Source organism: Neophocaena asiaeorientalis, unplaced genomic scaffold, assembly GCF_003031525.2.
Source record: "Neophocaena asiaeorientalis asiaeorientalis breed wild unplaced genomic scaffold, Neophocaena_asiaeorientalis_V1.1 scaffold85, whole genome shotgun sequence".
NCBI lineage: Eukaryota > Metazoa > Chordata > Mammalia > Artiodactyla > Phocoenidae > Neophocaena > Neophocaena asiaeorientalis.
The window spans coordinates 6757998-6774516 of record NW_020174301.1 but is presented as its reverse complement, the minus strand read 5'-3'; the positions used below and the strand labels follow the sequence as shown (position 1 = coordinate 6774516).

Below are 16519 nucleotides of genomic sequence, written 5' to 3'. Positions count from 1 at the left end.
GATGCATGTACGGATTTTATTAGCATTACACGGTGGCTGCATCACACCCGGAGTTTAACAGGGCAGGAGACTGAGCAAGACGTCTTCTCTCACGGTTTCTTCACTACAGAAACTGTATCTGTGGAGAGAAAGGAATCTTTCTAAGTGCTGGGCGTTCTTACCTGGCAAAGGTAATTACTGATTTACAATTCAAAACGATGAGGGCTGCACTAGGGTGGTAGCTTCAAAAAGTTCCTGGAGGGCAGATTGCCTGGGGCCTTCCAGGGGGAGGGGCTGGCTGGACCCCAGGACAAGGTCAGGGGTCGCTCAGAAGTGGTCCCTGGTCTCTGGATCCTCTGGCAGCTGGGACTGTGGGCACCCTGGGGCAGCGACTGGACCTCTCACGGCTCTCCTTCTCCACAGTACATGTGGGCCCCCCACAAACCCAGCAGAGGGGTTTACAGATGGGCTCACTCTTGCCCCAGCCATTCTGGGGACCCGATTCAGCCTACAGCAGCTCAAGAAAACACAGCACCTACAGTAGATTGAGCTCTCGCTAGCTGTCGACAACCACACTAGCTGATCCACTCACGCAGTGCGCCCTTCGTCCTCACCACACAAGTGTGAGGAGGTATCGTTAAGAGTCCGACATCACAGGAGAGGAAACTGAGGCACAGAGGGCTCTCAGTTGATACGTAGAAGAACCAAGATGCAAACACAGGTCAAGCTGACATTGTGGCCTACGTTTTCTGTGTGGTCAGCTTCAAACCTTTCTTGACCTTGCCTTCTAAACCTGGAGTCAGGGGCCTGGCTCTCCCCTTGGGCTGCCCCCTGCTGCCTTCCAGCCACGATACGGGGCTGGTTACTCGGCAATGGAGTCTTTATTTGTAGAAGAGGGCTTAGCTCCCTCCCGTGACTGGTGAGAATCCCAAGTCAATAATGTAGCATCTCATGACAATTAATATAAAAAAGCTTTATAATTAATTTAAAGACAATGCAGATGTAAGTGGTGTGGTGACAGCTCTTCTAGGAAACATGGGATTCTCTCACCACCTGTGAACTCCGAAGCTTCATCCTCTCTCCTCACCTTCACTGGCCCCTTCCCACTTTCTCTTTGTACCTCATTTGTCTTTCCTGGAAGCCCTAACCCTAACCTCCAATCGAATTCCTGTCCTCTGCACCGGAGCCCCGCCCTCAGCAGCCTGGCCTCCCCGTGCCCCTCACATACCTCTCCCCGTCCCTCTGCCCGTCTCCCCAGCCCCCTCTTCGGGCCCCTCACGGGGAGCTCTTCGTCTGTCATTTGACCTTTCCAATGAGCCGTAAGTCCATTTTTCTCAACAGCTATACTGTAAACTCCTCAGGAGCAGGCTCTGTCTTTGCATCCCCTCCTCCCCGCCAGGCATACCTGGTACTTACTAAAGTCAGAGAGGAAGGGAGGAGGATGGTGTGTGGGGAGAGAGAAACAAAGGGGGGAAACTACATTTTCCTTTTGATACCATGTCACTGGAGGAATTCCTGTCAGCAGGTAGGACTTGAAACCCCAATGAGATGACTAAAAAAATTTGAGAGGGATATGAGAGGAGGTTGGACCAAACTCTTAATTTTCTTTAGTCTCCCACTTATTATAATTTTTTTAAATGTTACTTATTAGCTGTTTTCCTAACAGCAAAATATTTGAATAAGTTGACGAATTCAGTATTTTGACTTCCCAAACTATTATAGTTTGTGACGCTCTGTCTTCCTATATTTAAAAATTTTGAGGTCCACCATCTAGCTTCTCTTAGATCGATTCCCTCCAGAGTCGGCGGGCGGGGAAGCTGCCCTCAGGTCGTCGGAGGGTTGAGGTGACAGCTGATGTATCTAGAGGGTGCAACGCCCTGGGTGATTTGGTCTCCTACTTTTTTTTCCTTTCTTGAATCCACCTGTGAACAAGGCATCTCCTTGGGAATGCCTCTTATTTTAAACATTCCAATGAGACCACCTTCTTCTGACATGATTTCAGCTACATCCCAGGATCCAGGAAACAGGTCCACTTCCTAATGGGACCTGGGTCACTGACCTTAGAGTCCCAGTGTCCTCCGATGGCTGAGAGGAGGCCTCAGCTGCACCCCCAGCCTGCACAGGGCTCCCCACTGGCCTCCTCGACACTGTATTTTCAGAGAGAGGACCTTCTTGCTCCGCGGACGCCCTGCCTGGGCCAGCCCCTCGGTCCTCCCGTCACAGAGACGGGGTGGACCCCACAGGGCTCATCCAGCTGGTGAGACTGCTGTGAGGTCTGCCAACCCACCCCCTGCCCGCCCCCTGCCCGGGGGTGTGACATTCCCTGGGGCCTGAGTTTAGTGACCCCACCTAACCTCCAAACCTCAATCAGTGACCAAGAGCCCAGGATCTTCTTCTCGCCAAGCGGCACGGGGGTGTCCTGCTGGCCAGACCTGGGGTCTGAGCTTTGGTCATTACCCCCACCGCCCCGCAGACGCCACAGCCAGGGATGCCATGGGCCAGGATGAGGATTCTGTAAGTGTTGCCACCTCAGCCCTCTCGCCTCATCTCAAATTTTATATCTTTTGCTAAAACTGATTTCCTTTTCCTTCTATTATCCTGAACTTTCATTGATCTTCCCCTCTTTAACTTGTAGCCAACTCTCTAACTGATACTTATAACTTTATACCCTTCAGAAATTATTTCTTATTTCTCTTTCTTATTTTTCCTCCTTGGTTTTCATCGAAGGCAGGGCTGTATCATCTGTGCCTGCCACAGACGGTGTTGAGAACACTGGCTGAACCTCAGCTGACTTTCTGGGGTGAGTTTCCATGACAAATGCAAGTCTCTACAAACATCCTTAGGCACAAGCCAGCAAAGACACATACTCCGTCTTGTTCTCTCCCTTCTGCACGGTGATCTTGGCTGCACCCACTTTGGGGAGGGTTGGGTTTACCACGTTGTTGTTCCAAAGAAACTTGACTTTCTCAATTGTTCCGACGTCAATATCCGCGTCAAACTCATTGGAGTGGGTGGAGCCTGGTGTGATAATCCCCCTTGAAACAGAGAAATAGAAACGTTCCCATTCACTGAAACAAGTTCTAATGACCATACAGGTCCCTGCCTCTCTTTTCTACTCTAGATTAACTAGATGATTTTTTTTCCAAATTAATTCTCAAATAAAGGTTAGAGAAATGAAAAAGTCAGCTGTATGCCAGCAGCCTCAAACTACTATTTATTTTATTTTATTTTCGGCCACATCATGCAGCATGTGGATCTTGGTTCCCTGACCAAGGATTGAACCCGTGGCCCCCTGAAGTAGAAGTACAGAGTCCTAACCACTGGACCACCAGGGAAGTCCCTTAAACTACTATTTAACTATTATTAACGTGAGTTAATTTACCTTCAAAACTTTCCTGTAGAAAACTATATAATTCCTTCATATCATTTTTTTCTGGTAGAATTATTTGTACAATAGCAAGTTATCCACTAGTTTAACACAACAAACACGTGTGACTGGGCTAATCAGAAAATATGATATCTGGGCTAACATTAGATTTATCTTAAAAAATCTGATCTATTGAGAGAGAAAGAATAAAATGCCTGGATTTATAATAGAGAAAACAACACGTGTTAGCAAAAATCTGAAGTTAACTTCAGTACCTAAAGTAAATAATTTAGAATCCATTGATAAAGAGACAACAAGTATGTCAGTGCACGGATGTGAAGGCCGTGTGTATCAAGTGAGAGGTGGTACCAAAAAAGGAAATTTACTTGAAGACATTGTATTGGTGAGTGTTTCCCTTATTTCCAAACAAAGCAACTTTGATTTGACCAATGGCTCTTCTTCCAGACAGTGTTATAGAAACTCCATATCTCCAGCCTGCACAGGACATAGAAAAGAGTTTTTATTCATGCACAAAATAATTGACAGAAATCTCAGGTTCTTGTCACATCCCTTACACTGAGGCATCGAAGTAGAAGTTCTACATGTTAACCTACGACTCAAACTAGGCCTTAAGGAGAAACACGTATCTGGCAGTGGACCCCTGTAGACTTGCCCGCCCAGTAAAGGGGTCACTAGCCACATGTGGCTGCTTAAATTTAAACCCAAATTAAATAAAACAAAAATCAATTCCTCGCTTTCCCTAGCCACCCTTTAAGTGCTGAATTGCCACATGTGGCTACTGATTACTGCATTGGACAACACAGAGCATCTCCATCATGGCAGAAAGTTCTGTTGGACAGCTCTGTTCTCGAAGGACAGTACTATGAGTTAAGGTGGAAAGAGAAGGAACAAGGGCTGGTCCCCACATTTGGAAAGGTAGTTCAGGGGTGCAGTCCTGGGAGCCTCAAGGGCAGGGTCTGTGTCTTCCCTCTGCCTCTCCGGGGCCCTGGGCAGTCTCCAACACAGTGGTCATCCAGATTTATGCCTGAAGGGCTGTCTTGGCGCCCAGGAGCACACACGCATACACAGGAACCTATACACGCTTGACCACACACTCATGCGCACATAAACACACACACACACACATATACACACGCACACGCATTCATACACACCACATACTCACATACACATTCACACATATGTATGCAAAGGCACAGACACATCCTTTGTCTGACTCCTACTTGTCCTTTACATCCTCAGAGGTGTTTTCCCTGCCCCTTCCTCTGACCAGGGCCAGGTCCGCTGTCCCACCATGTCACAGCAGCAAGCCTTCGAGCCAACACACTTGTAGCTGCTGGCTCAGTTTCAGTTTTCTCTGCCGGGTTATAAATTGCATGCCAGGGTGTCTTGTTCATCCCTGCACCACCCCACATCTAGCATAGCCTGTGGCCCATAAATAAATGTTAGCTGAGGAACGAATATCTGGTTTTGAATGTTTAAGTTTAAAATATTGGCAAGTATTTTGTGCATCACTACATCAGAGGAAGGATTGATTAACCAACGCCTTTTAAAAAAATATGTAAACAGTGATGGAAATGTTCTATATCTTGATTTTGGAGATGGTTACATGACTTTTTATTTACCAAAACTCAGAGTTATACACTACAAAGGGTGACTTTGGCTGTATATAAATTATACCTCAATAAACCTGACTTAAAAAACTATATGAGACTTGTATATATTTATGTATTTATATCAACACAGTCTCTTTTTTACAGTACAGTATCTTAGGGAACTGTCATAAGGCAGGTTGGCACAAAGAGGCTGAAACATGCCTGACTCTCCCCTATGTCCTAGCCCATTCAGCAGAATTTTGAGAGGAATTACCCCTTTCTGATCCCCTCCAACCCTCCACCAGAGAGGCACCCCCATCAACGGGCATGAGGGACACATGGACAGAAGGCTGGAAATTGAGGACGTTGGAGTTGGGCTTCTTAAGTGGGCTAGATAAGCAAAGAGTTGGTACCAAATAAATTTTGAATGGATAGGACAGGTGCGGATGACACGATTTTTAAAATGCATAGGACAAGGAACTGTGGGGTGGTGAAAATTCTGAGAAGATGGCCACAGAGACAGGTAAATTGCTATTATCCCATTAATTATGCTGTTTGTGTCCACTCATTTCATGCCATAGAAATAAAATGAAAGTAAAGCAGACCCTTTCTAAATCCTTGGTTGAGTCTTAAATGGGGTGGTTTGGGTGGATGTGTCCTTTTACTAAGATGAAATGTACCCACAAATATTTCAGGTTAGAGGCCACCCCTTTACATAAAACAGAAAGGAAACCTCTTTTACTTGGGTGGGAAATCACAGCGCAACTTACGAGCAAATTTGCTGGAATCTCCTGTGTTCAGGAAGAATTTCTGCTGCTCCTCACGTGTCTTGCCAGCAAATCTATCAGCATAGTGGCCCATCTGCGGGCACCCTTCATCTGGACAGGGGAAGCACTTGTTCTAATGAGAAAGATGGATCCGGCTGTAAGGTGTGAATTTGTCTTTTTATGATCCACACGTCTGGGGAGCAATTTTCCTATAGTCTCAGTTTCCTCTTTCATAACTGGAAAGAGATTGGAATAGATGGTCTCTAAACTAACTTCATCCAGGATGTAGTACCCAAGCCTGATGCACATCACATTAGAACTATTTGGGGAGCTTCAGAAAATATTGATGCCTGGGCCCCAGGTTAGATCAAATACGCCTTCCATCGAGTGGTATGCTGGTGAATGACTAACAGGCAACTCTGGGACAAAAAGTCCTGCAGAGTTTACCGATTTCTGTGGTATTCTGTGCCTGTGGCCAAGTTCAGGCTATCAACACGATGTCATTGAATGTGGGGTCGGGAATAGATGTTCACACCGGCTCTAGTGAGCCCGCATAGGCAGGCTCCGGGGTATCGTTTCGTGCATCTCTCTCCTTGTTGCCGGCTGCACACGGCACAAACTCCCAGCCCAGCGTGTAGAACCCCAGCATCCACCTTTCCTTCTCTCTGGCATGTAGATTCTTCTCTCCCACATTCCATACTTGCTCCGCCCCTGTCAGAAATGTGCACACTTTCCCCTCCTTCTAAACTCTATGATTTTCCAGCCAGATTCTAACTTTGCCCCTGCAGGAAGCCTTCCTAGATCATTGAATTGACTGCTCGACTCTCCGATTTCCCAGAATCTTCCGCTCCCACATGACTCTTCTAGAATTTTAGCTACCTCCTGCCTAAAGCTTTTTTCCCCCTCCACTCTACAGGACCGTGAACTCTGACATGCGGTGCAAAACAAGTAGGGGATGATCAGACCCTGGTGAGAGAGTACTGCAGATCCCAACGCAGCAGGACAACAGCCCCACCTTGGGACTCAAGGTGGCATAATAGCTTACAGACTCAAAGTCCTTGTAGGAAGCGCAGGGGTACGCAGCGAACCCATCGGGATTGAGGATGCTCTCCGAGTAATACTTGTAGCTTCTCAGGTGATTGCAAGCCACAAAGTCCCGGGTTCCTGGGTAAGCAAAGAAGGAAGTCTGCACAGGTGGTCAGGACCCCATGACAACTTCTCTGCCTCTCTCTCCAAGTGGGATGGTTCCAAAGTGGGACCATATTTTCAGAAATTGAAAATTAGTCCAAAATCCAGCCACAAAATGACAGTTAACATATAAAGGCTGCTTTCTGTGTGCCGGGCAATGTTCTGAGCACTTTACATGTATTGTCCCTGTAAGCTTCACCTTTCCTCAGAGGTGGGTAACATACCATCCCTAATTACAGAAAGACATACAGGCTACAGCCTCAGATTTCAGATTTCAGCTAGGAAGTGGTGGAGCTGGGATTTAAACCCAAGCCCATCTGGTGCTTGAGCCCAGGCCTCTAACCTCTGTTCCATTCTGTGTCCCAGGCACCAGGCTGGAGGTCCTCGAAGACACAACCGGATGTGACTTGACCTCCTAGGCACGACCAAACCCGGGCAAGGACATTGTCATGCCATGTTTAGGTGAACAAAAAGGAAGGTCAAGTAGCTTTAGGTGGCTTTATGTGAGCATGCCTTTCACTCTCATGTCTTGTTCCTTCTTAGAACCTTCCTTGGCTCCTATAAATTCCTGCCAAGTGGCAGATGTCCCAGCACGCATTCCACACCTGGCCTGAACTTGCTTGGCCGTTACTGATGGGGAGTCTAGGCTACTCTATCCGTGCAAAGCCTCCTAAAGCTGTGAAAGACAAACGCATAGGTCCTCATCCTTAATAGTTGCTTTGATGGTGTCCATACTTGCCAAGCCTTACGCTCACATTCAATAAAAGTCTTTACTCATTTGAGTTAAACCTGTGTGGTGCCAAATGTTGAGTCTGGCTGAAAATCTCACCTGTTCATTTGCCATTTTGACCTTATTAGATACAGAGTCAGAGCTGTATCTGAAAGATGCCCTTTATCCCAGGTGTGCTGATCAATGATAAAGAATAGCCACCTTGAGTAGCACAGTCTCTGCTCTAACCTTCCTTACCCGTGATTGCTTCTTATTCTTTCCCCAACATAGCGGAGTGGTGACTCTCGTGTGAATGGATTTGCCGTGGACATGATTGGGAATTTTGTCTATGGAGCTGTCTATGGAGTGGAAGCCAGTTACATAAGCTTGAAGCATATCACTGACTCCCAAGGGACAATTGGCAGAAAAATTCTCTTAGATTCAGGATATTTACTTTTATGGTATTTCCTTCCTTTATTGGGTAGCTATCAACTGATTGTTGGAGTTACAGCTTTAAGCAATGGTTTTGTAATTCTCTGTTGCTTGTTCACTCCAGGGCACCACACAATGTATAAGGAAGTAAATCAGCAGAGCTGAGATATAACAGATGATACGTGGCTACATTTTTAAGAAATAAGGTCTAGAAGGGGAGATTGTATATTTTCAAAGAGCAGTGTGTTTTCGTTGTTAAGATTTGCTGTGGGAGTGGCGTTGCTCCCCCAGGGAAGTGATGTCCCCACTCTGCTCTGGCTTTACCTGCCCAGATGCCATCTATGTCCACGATCTGTGACAGGGCATTCTTCTTGCATCCGGGCATTTCCTCTCCTCCGTTTGGGAAGAAATCAAGGTGACCCACCAGTTGTTTCATTCCAAAGCCTGAAATGTTTAGAACAGCAATGAGCTTTTCATAAGGCAGGGCTCTCATTAAAAGCACATGCTCTCACAATCGCACGTGATTGCAGCTGGAACGTGGAGGGGCTCACCCATGAATGGGATCAGGGGAGCTGCATCCGTGTGGATCACATCAACAAAGTCAGCGTCGGAGGGATCGAGTCGGACCTCTTCAGGAGTACCCTCGAAACTTGCTTCTACAGGATCCAACCCTAAAAGAGATGGTCAGTGTTGCACACAATAGGCCTGGCTATAGGTACCAGCAGGATTGAGGTTGTACGGTTGCCCAGGCTGTGCGCTACCTAACTCAAGGGATGCCATACCCTGGAGTTGTGCAGTGTCATGGCCGGGGTATTGAATACGGAGACATTGAATCTCAGTCATGCTCATTACATTCCAGTGGAGTGGATAGAGAAGGGCAGGTGAACAAAGACATTTAGATTTTGTTTAGGCAAGGGTTTTTCTCCACATCAGATTCTCCCACTTACTTGTATATCTTTCTCCTTCAACATTCTCTTTCTCTTCCCAAGTTTGAAGGAAAAAGGGGCGAAATAGTATGGTATCACAATTCAAAACACAAATTCTGGGACTTGGGTACCTTGCTCCAAATCCCTACTCGGCTATTTTTTGAGCAAGTTGCATGACCTTGGATGAATCACTTGACTTCTTCTACACTTCAGTGTCCCCTTTTATAAAAGGGGGTGATAATAGAGCTATAAGATTAAATGAGATAATACATGTAGCATTTAGCACAGTGCCTGGCACATCATTATGGGTGTATAAGTAAATATTTAGAATTATATCTCTTATATCTCTGTTGTTTCGTTCCAAAGCCTGAAATGTTTAGAACGGCTATGAGCTTTTCGTAATGCAGGGCTCTCATTAAAAGCACGTGCTCTATATTTCCTTCTTGACAGGACTCCTAGATTTAACAATTGTTTTTGAAGGTTTCATCAGAGCAGATGAAAAGGCACGAACATAATTGTCTGTTGAAAATAAAAGGGAACGTTCTTATAAAGGTAGAGACTTGAACCAAAAGACAGCAGAACCGGGATTGAATGTCAGTCCTACCACTGATTAGTTGTGTGACCTTGGGCAAGTCATTTGCTTCCCTCAGCCTTTTTCTTTAGTTCTGAGGATTAAATGAGAAAACGTAAAGCACTTTGCACAGTATTTGGGATAAGCAGGCACTTAATCTATGCTTACTATAATTATTATATTAGCATTATAATGACTATATTGATATATTTTGTGGTTATAATTTAAAGGCTTTGCTTGGGTTAAAAGGATGCTTTTGGTGTGATGGTGTCTGGGTTTCTTCTACCAATGAAGGCAGTGGAAGCAAAATCTTTGTGTTCTATTCTGCCCTTGATTTCAGAGAAGGGGGAAAGGAATGACATTACGGACTTGTCTTAATTATGTTTGCTCACGTTCATGCTAGCCTTACTCTGCATTTTCCTGGGTGTTCAGTCCTGCTGAGAGACCCACATCACCAGAAAATGGATGGGGACAGAGGCGGAGGAAGTAAAGAGAACAAAGACACCACTTCCCCTGCCACAAAGATAGGCTTCTGGGGGGGCTTCCTAAAATGCTCTGTGCAGACTCTAACCGGCTCTGCCACAGCCAAGGGGATGGACTCTTTGGGCCCAGCTCCAAGCTAGGCTGCAGTCTTGTATACGTTCTGGGGTTACTGGGGACCAAACCTTGGGCCCCAGCCCTCAAGTCTTACCTGTAATCCTGCCCAGGCCTGGAGTCTTTCTCCCTGCCTCTCCTGCCACGTGGGCCCCCAGGCTGTGGCCGATGAGGTGGACTTGGGAAGGTAAGTAACTGTAGCTCGACTGGAGAGGGAAGATTGTCTTTTCAGGACATTTCTGTGCTGTGGTTTTTGCAAACCTAATGCCGGTACTCCTCTGCTGAAAACCTGCCACTGCCCGTAAGATCAAGCCCAGCCCTTTACGAAAGCCTCAGAGCTCTTCTGACTCAACACCTGTTTTTCTAGACTCTTTTCTAGCTAGACCCTTAGTGGAACTCTCAGGCCCTCAGATATGTCGTAGTCTCTCACCTCTGGGTCTGGTTTAGCCTCCTCTTCCTGTTGTCATGTCTCCCCAACCACGAGTCAGTCCAGTTCACAACACAGCTCAGCCATTAGCTCTCAACTTAGACGTCTCTTCCTGAGAGACATCCTTAATCACCGACCCCCGCTCCCCAGACTGGATTAGCTGCCCCCTGACCCCCACACACATTCCTATAAAGCCTGTAGCCACCCTTCCCCCTCCCCACATCAGAACCCTGATCACACTCAGTGGTCCCTGTAAGCTCCCCCAGGGCCTTCTCTTTATTCCCTAGCAGAGCTCCTGACAATGTGCCCCCAAATATTGGATGAACAAACAAATGACACAAATTCAAAGTATTCACACCTGTTGGTCTCAGAGATGTTCACCCAGAAGTACTCATTTATTATAGGTGTACAGCGCCTTGAGCACAAACACCATAGGTTTTCATTTGAGGTGAATTTTAGAAGTAAGACTCCAATAGAAATATCAATTCTTTCTATTTCCTCTTTAAACATGTAACCCTCAGCTGTGTCTTTACCCAAAAGAGACCGGTGGGTGCCGTGTGTCCCCTCGCAGCCCGGCCACCACTCACCTTGAGCATGGCCAGCATCTGGGCCACCTGGGCGCCCACCACACGCGCGTTGTTGGCAGCCTGCGTGTAGGTGGTCTGGGAGCCTCTTTTCCAGTCCACGCAGATGCAGTTCACCTTCTCCACCTTGAACATGTTCTGGTGTTGGAGAGACACCAGGGGGTTATCGTGGGGGCTCATGAAACCGCTTCCAACCAGAGCTCAGAAATGGACGCCGAGTTACCACTGGCTGTCCTTCTGTCTCTTCCTAGCTGGGGCACTGGGATGAACTCGACTTTGTTAGGAATCCCGTTGCCGATAGGAGTTATCCCTCAGGGCAAAAGCTACAAGAAACGCAAATCGATTCCCTCTCTAGTTCGTAGACTAATTAAAAGCTGACCACTCTCTGGTTTTCTTCGACCAGATTCAATCAGGTTGATTCAATAAGGTGGCCGAAACCAGGGCATCATTCAAAGAATCCTATTTCGAAAAGAAAAGGTCTCAAGTGCATTCTCTGGCAGCCAGGGTCTAAATGACTTTGTGGATTTGACTGCTAGGGGTCCTTTCAGCCTCTTGGCAAAGGTTGGGCTTGCTTCACCCCAGGCTGCTGGGTATTTACGAAGTTTTAAGATGGGAGGGAAGTGTCACTATTTTTGCAGTCAGGACAGCACAGTATTTCATGGAGGAAACACACTAAAGATATTTTAAAAATAGAATTGGCACTGATTTAAAAGATATTGAAGAATTCTGAAAGGGAAACTTCTTCTTGGATGACAAAGGAACTGATATATCCTTAGAAGTTCTGCCGGGCAGGACGTATGACCAGCTGGAGTCTAAAATGTTACTATAAATTTAAAATCCACCCAGAATCTTTTCACATATATGATACTAATATGTGTGATCACACACACACGGATACCAAACACCGTTTTCTCAGGACTTTTATTTTTAAAGCAGCCCTGAGGAATCTCTTACAAACCTGGAGAATTTGGGATATAAGCTATATCTTACAGTTTATACATGAAGATACTTATTAATGATGGGACAGAAGCGATACCAAGAGTTAAATGGCTGGTACAACCAAGGTCAAATGCAGAATGATTTTAATTTTCAGGCTTTGTAACTTTTCCTGTTGACATTTTAAGTCGGAGGGTGGAAGACAGGCGGCTAGGGTAAATTCTTAGGTGTCAGAAAAACGTATTGAATCAGTGAACACAAGAAAAGAAGGGATGATGGTATATCATGTGTATTTGTGTGTGCATGTCTCTGCACATGTGTTTTTGTGTGTATGTGTATGTGAACGTGTGTTTGTTATTCTGTTGTCTATCGTTCTGAGCAAAAGATGCTCTATTACAGTGGGTTTGGCATTTTCTATTCTGCCATTTGGGGCACCAGTCAGTAGAAGCTCTCCGTATCTCAAATAAATGGTCATAGCACACATCTCTGACTCTCAGGGAAGTGGGAAAGACTTGAACAGAAAGAACATAGTCCTGCTTTTATAGGAACACAAAGTAGCCTCACTGAAATGGAAGCAGACAATATTTAGGCTTCTTTTAACCAGAAATGAGAGGACAGAAGTGTTTGTTCACGCCTCAGATGCCATTGCTTCAGGCTACAGATGTAGTCTAGAAACTTGGAAGGGGATTCTTATTTTGGTGAAGAGGCATTTTTATTGCATAAAGGTACCTCGATACATCAGGATTTCCTGTTCCGAACTCACTAATTGAGATTGCGTAAAGGGAGGTGGAGACATTAGTGGGAAGCAGTGGCAGCTGCCCGCAGCGCAGGCCACAGGGGTTAGAACCAGGCCCTACCTTGCACATGTCCACCAGCCAGCTCTCATCTCCCTTGCCTATGAAGCCGTGGATGATGAACCGGGTCTTCCTGTCTGTTTGGAAATTGGATGCCTCAATCGTTGATGGATCAGAGGGAATAAGAATCTGTGACAAACACAGAAGGGTTCCGTGTTTTTGCAGCCCAGCCACTTTAGCCTGTCTCTTTCTTCCCCATCTCTGCCTGTTCCAATGCACAACCTTTCAAAGTTTAGCAAAAAGCCACCTCTTTCAGGAAGCCCACCCTGACCTCTCTTGCCCTGCTCTACCTTCCCAAGTCAGGAATCACTACCTCTACTGGGTCTGGATTGTGGTTCATGGTCTTACACCTTCCATAGGTTCTTCCATAAGCTCTTTGCCCAACACCAGAATCACATAAATAGCTAGAGGTTCTGACAAATGTGAACCATTCACTCATTCAAGCCAGCTTTTTTATCGGAGACCTACTCTGTCCAGGTCTGGCTAGGCCTGGGGGCAGCTGGCGGGACCGGGTAGAGGCAGAGGGTACAGAGGTAAGAACTCCTGGTCCCCCAGTGGGCACAGCCCCTCACCAGTTACAACAATGTTAAAATGGCAGAGGTCTCACTTGAAAGTTGTTTGGGTTCTCGTTGGTGTAGAGCAGGAAGCGAGTCCCGATGTTCTCAGGGCTCCAGGGGAGAACTTTCAGGGGCCTGATGGTGGTCCCAGCCCAGGGCTCAGAGTCAGAGAAGCACCCAATAGAATCATAGCAAATTTCCTTTCCTGTAAGAGAAAAGATGACCCTGCTCAGGGGTTAGCTCCCAAGGCTGGCCTGGTTGCTCCCCTGCTTGGGGACAGGCTGAAGACCATGCAGACACTTGCCTCTGTCCCATTGACTCTCTCCTTGCCCCCTCTCCCCCCGTGCCCACCTTCTGATCAGGGAACAGTCTCACTTAATCCCACAGAGACCTCTCTTCTTCGAACCACCATAAAAACTTAAAAGTCCTGTGTTCCCTGCCTAGATCTTCCGATAGTTTTATTTGACCAATGTGATAATGGGCACTGGTAAGTCAATATGGTAACCCAGGCAGGTGTCTAATGCTTTATCTGGAAGAGTCTGGCCTCAGGCCTCCTGGACATGAAGGCAGGTTGGTGGGGAGATGCTGTGAGACGGACTCACACAAACTGCAGCCCCACCCACGTCTCTGTGGAAGCTTGGAGCTGTCTGCAGCCGCTGGAAGCCCTGCCGTGGCTGAAGCTTTCTCTGGCCAGTGCCGAGATGATGGGTTTATGCCCTTCCCAAGGGGCAGGTGGGATGTGTTTTACCTTTGGCTGCTCCCAGCAGGAAAAGAGTGAGTGTCCAGATGCTCACCATCTACAATAAATTCAGATATTTGGCCTCACCAAAAGCATGACCAGAGCAGTGAGCAGACTCCAGAATGCAAGGCTCGGGCTTCCCTGGTGGCACAGTGGTTGAGAGTCTGCCTGCTAATGCAGGGGACACGGATTCAAGCCCTGGTCTGGGAGGATCCCACATGCCGCGGAGCAACTAGGCCCGTGAACCACAACTACTGAGCCTGCGCGTCTGGAGCTTGTGCTCCACAACAATAGAGGCCGCGATAGTGAGAGGCCCGCACACCGCGATGAAGAGTGGCCCCCGCTTGCCACAACTAGAGAAAGCCCTCGCACAGAAACGAAGACCCAACACAGCCAAAAGTAGATAAATAAATAAATAAAAATTTAAAAAAGTAGCCATAACATTTAAAAAAAAAAGGAATCTTAAAAAAAAAAAAAAAGAATGCAAGGCTCTTTGCCCCACCTCCCTCCTTCACAGCTGGCGGGAGACTTACCCTGTTGGATGTTCTAGGCCTTCCTTCCCTCTGGATCAAGTGCCTGGGCTGTTTTCTTATATTCAAGCCTTATCAATTGGACACTGCTTTGAGGAAACAGCAGGTGATTATAGAACATACTGTATGCACTTAATAGTTTAATCTGCCCAAATACACAAAACAAGGTTAATAATAGAGGCCAAATCTTCCCACAAGTCTGGGAAGATGAAAGAATGCTTGATTAAAAGGAGGTGAAAGGTCTCTAACTTTGCGCCTATGTACATGTGCCTGTAACTATGAGCTGAGTGGGCCCCACTTTCCAATGTTTTATTTTATCACCTAGTACAAGTCCCGCTGAGGACACTGCAGCAAACTCTAATCGTGGAGGGCTGTGTTTCTCACTTAGAATGGCCGGAAATGCCCTTGCAAATCGCTGATAGTGAAAGGAAGTGTCTAAGAAAACCTCCTCTTTCTTTTTGTCTGTCCGTCTGTCTATCTCTGTCTCTGGCAGTCTAGTAATACTTGAGCACATGAGAGTCAACGGCCCCCATAATAGCCTCTGACCACAATCTCCCACTAACTAGTGTTCCAGTTACCTATTGCTATGGGATGAACCAAGCCCAAATGTAAGGGTTTAAAACAATAACAATTATTATCCTGCTATAATTTGGAATAGCTGGGTTCAGGAGCCCATAAAAGCCCATGTCACCAGACCATGTAATGTCTGTCGAGTTTCCTCAGACCGTCCAAAGTTTGCACACCTGTCCTACAAGACTCTTCCCTCTGAGGCTGTCATGAATTACCCTCTGACCCAAGCATCTGTGAGCAGCTTGTCTGGTTCACACAACAAGCAGATAAGCCTTCACATGGCAAATGCCATTGGTGCCCTACCCTGCCCCCAAGTTAAATATGCCTCCGTGTCAAAGTTCACTCTGCTCCTGAATAATCAGGACACTGGGGTCCAGGCTGGAGGGCCCTTCTATGAAGAAAATGGAAAAGACTTGCCCTAGTGTCATAAGGAATAGCAGACAACAGTTAGTGAGGCTTAGTATGTGCAGTCAGAGTACTTTCCATGTATTACCTAATTTAAAGTCTTACAACAACCCCAGGAGGTAGGTACCATTACTTGCCTCCTTTTACAGATGTGGAAACAGAGGGACAGGTCTTTCATTGCCTATAAAGTCACACAGCTAATGAGTGATGAGATGGGATTTGAATCCAGAGTGAAATAAGGAGCTGCTGAATATCAGTTGTTCTGAGCAAGTTATCAACAAGGTTTGTTGAGTGTCAATCCACTGCAAAGAATAGGGGAACTACTTACATAGAATAAGTTGAAATAGAAAATAAATTTCCCCCTTCTCCAGACTTGAGCCATCTGGTTGACCTAAGTGATGAGGTATTCAAGCTTTGGAAGTCTGTTCATATGGTCCAGGCAGGTGCTGGAGCACTTGACAAAGACCATGGAGAAGACAAAGGCATTTATGCTTTCCTTTGACGTTGCAGTGCTGACACAGGACGAGATTTGTGATAATCTAACAGTGGGTAAAATAGGAAATTTGGCTGATAGGAGATGTCAGATGACTCTGTCTGCCTCCTGGACCTCTTCTCTTCCTGCTGTCCACTTGACCCTCCCCACATGACCACAGTGGCCTCCGTCAAACGTGCCAAGTTCTTTTCTACTTCAGGGCCTTTGCACTTACCATTCCGGCGGCCTGAAACTCTCTTCCTTAGACCTCCATTGGGCTGGCTCCTTCTTGTCAT

General features: G+C 46.5%; 1 protein-coding gene across 1 annotated transcript; it reads right to left on the bottom strand.

Moving 5' to 3' along the window:
* LOC112406950 (inactive pancreatic lipase-related protein 1) lies at nucleotides 1–14787 on the bottom strand. The gene is made up of 13 exons (XM_024756055.1): nucleotides 14780–14787; nucleotides 14256–14304; nucleotides 13558–13712; nucleotides 12954–13079; nucleotides 11164–11298; nucleotides 10247–10355; nucleotides 8610–8729; nucleotides 8383–8502; nucleotides 6775–6893; nucleotides 5733–5862; nucleotides 3733–3841; nucleotides 2847–3014; nucleotides 1–118 (listed from the first exon to the last, which is right to left on the bottom strand). The coding sequence occupies exons 2-13, from the start codon at nucleotides 14302–14304 to the stop codon at nucleotides 55–57; spliced, it is 1404 nt and encodes a 467-aa protein (XP_024611823.1). The 5' UTR covers nucleotides 14780–14787; the 3' UTR covers nucleotides 1–54.
* Between the last annotated feature and the right edge of the window lie 1732 nt (nucleotides 14788–16519).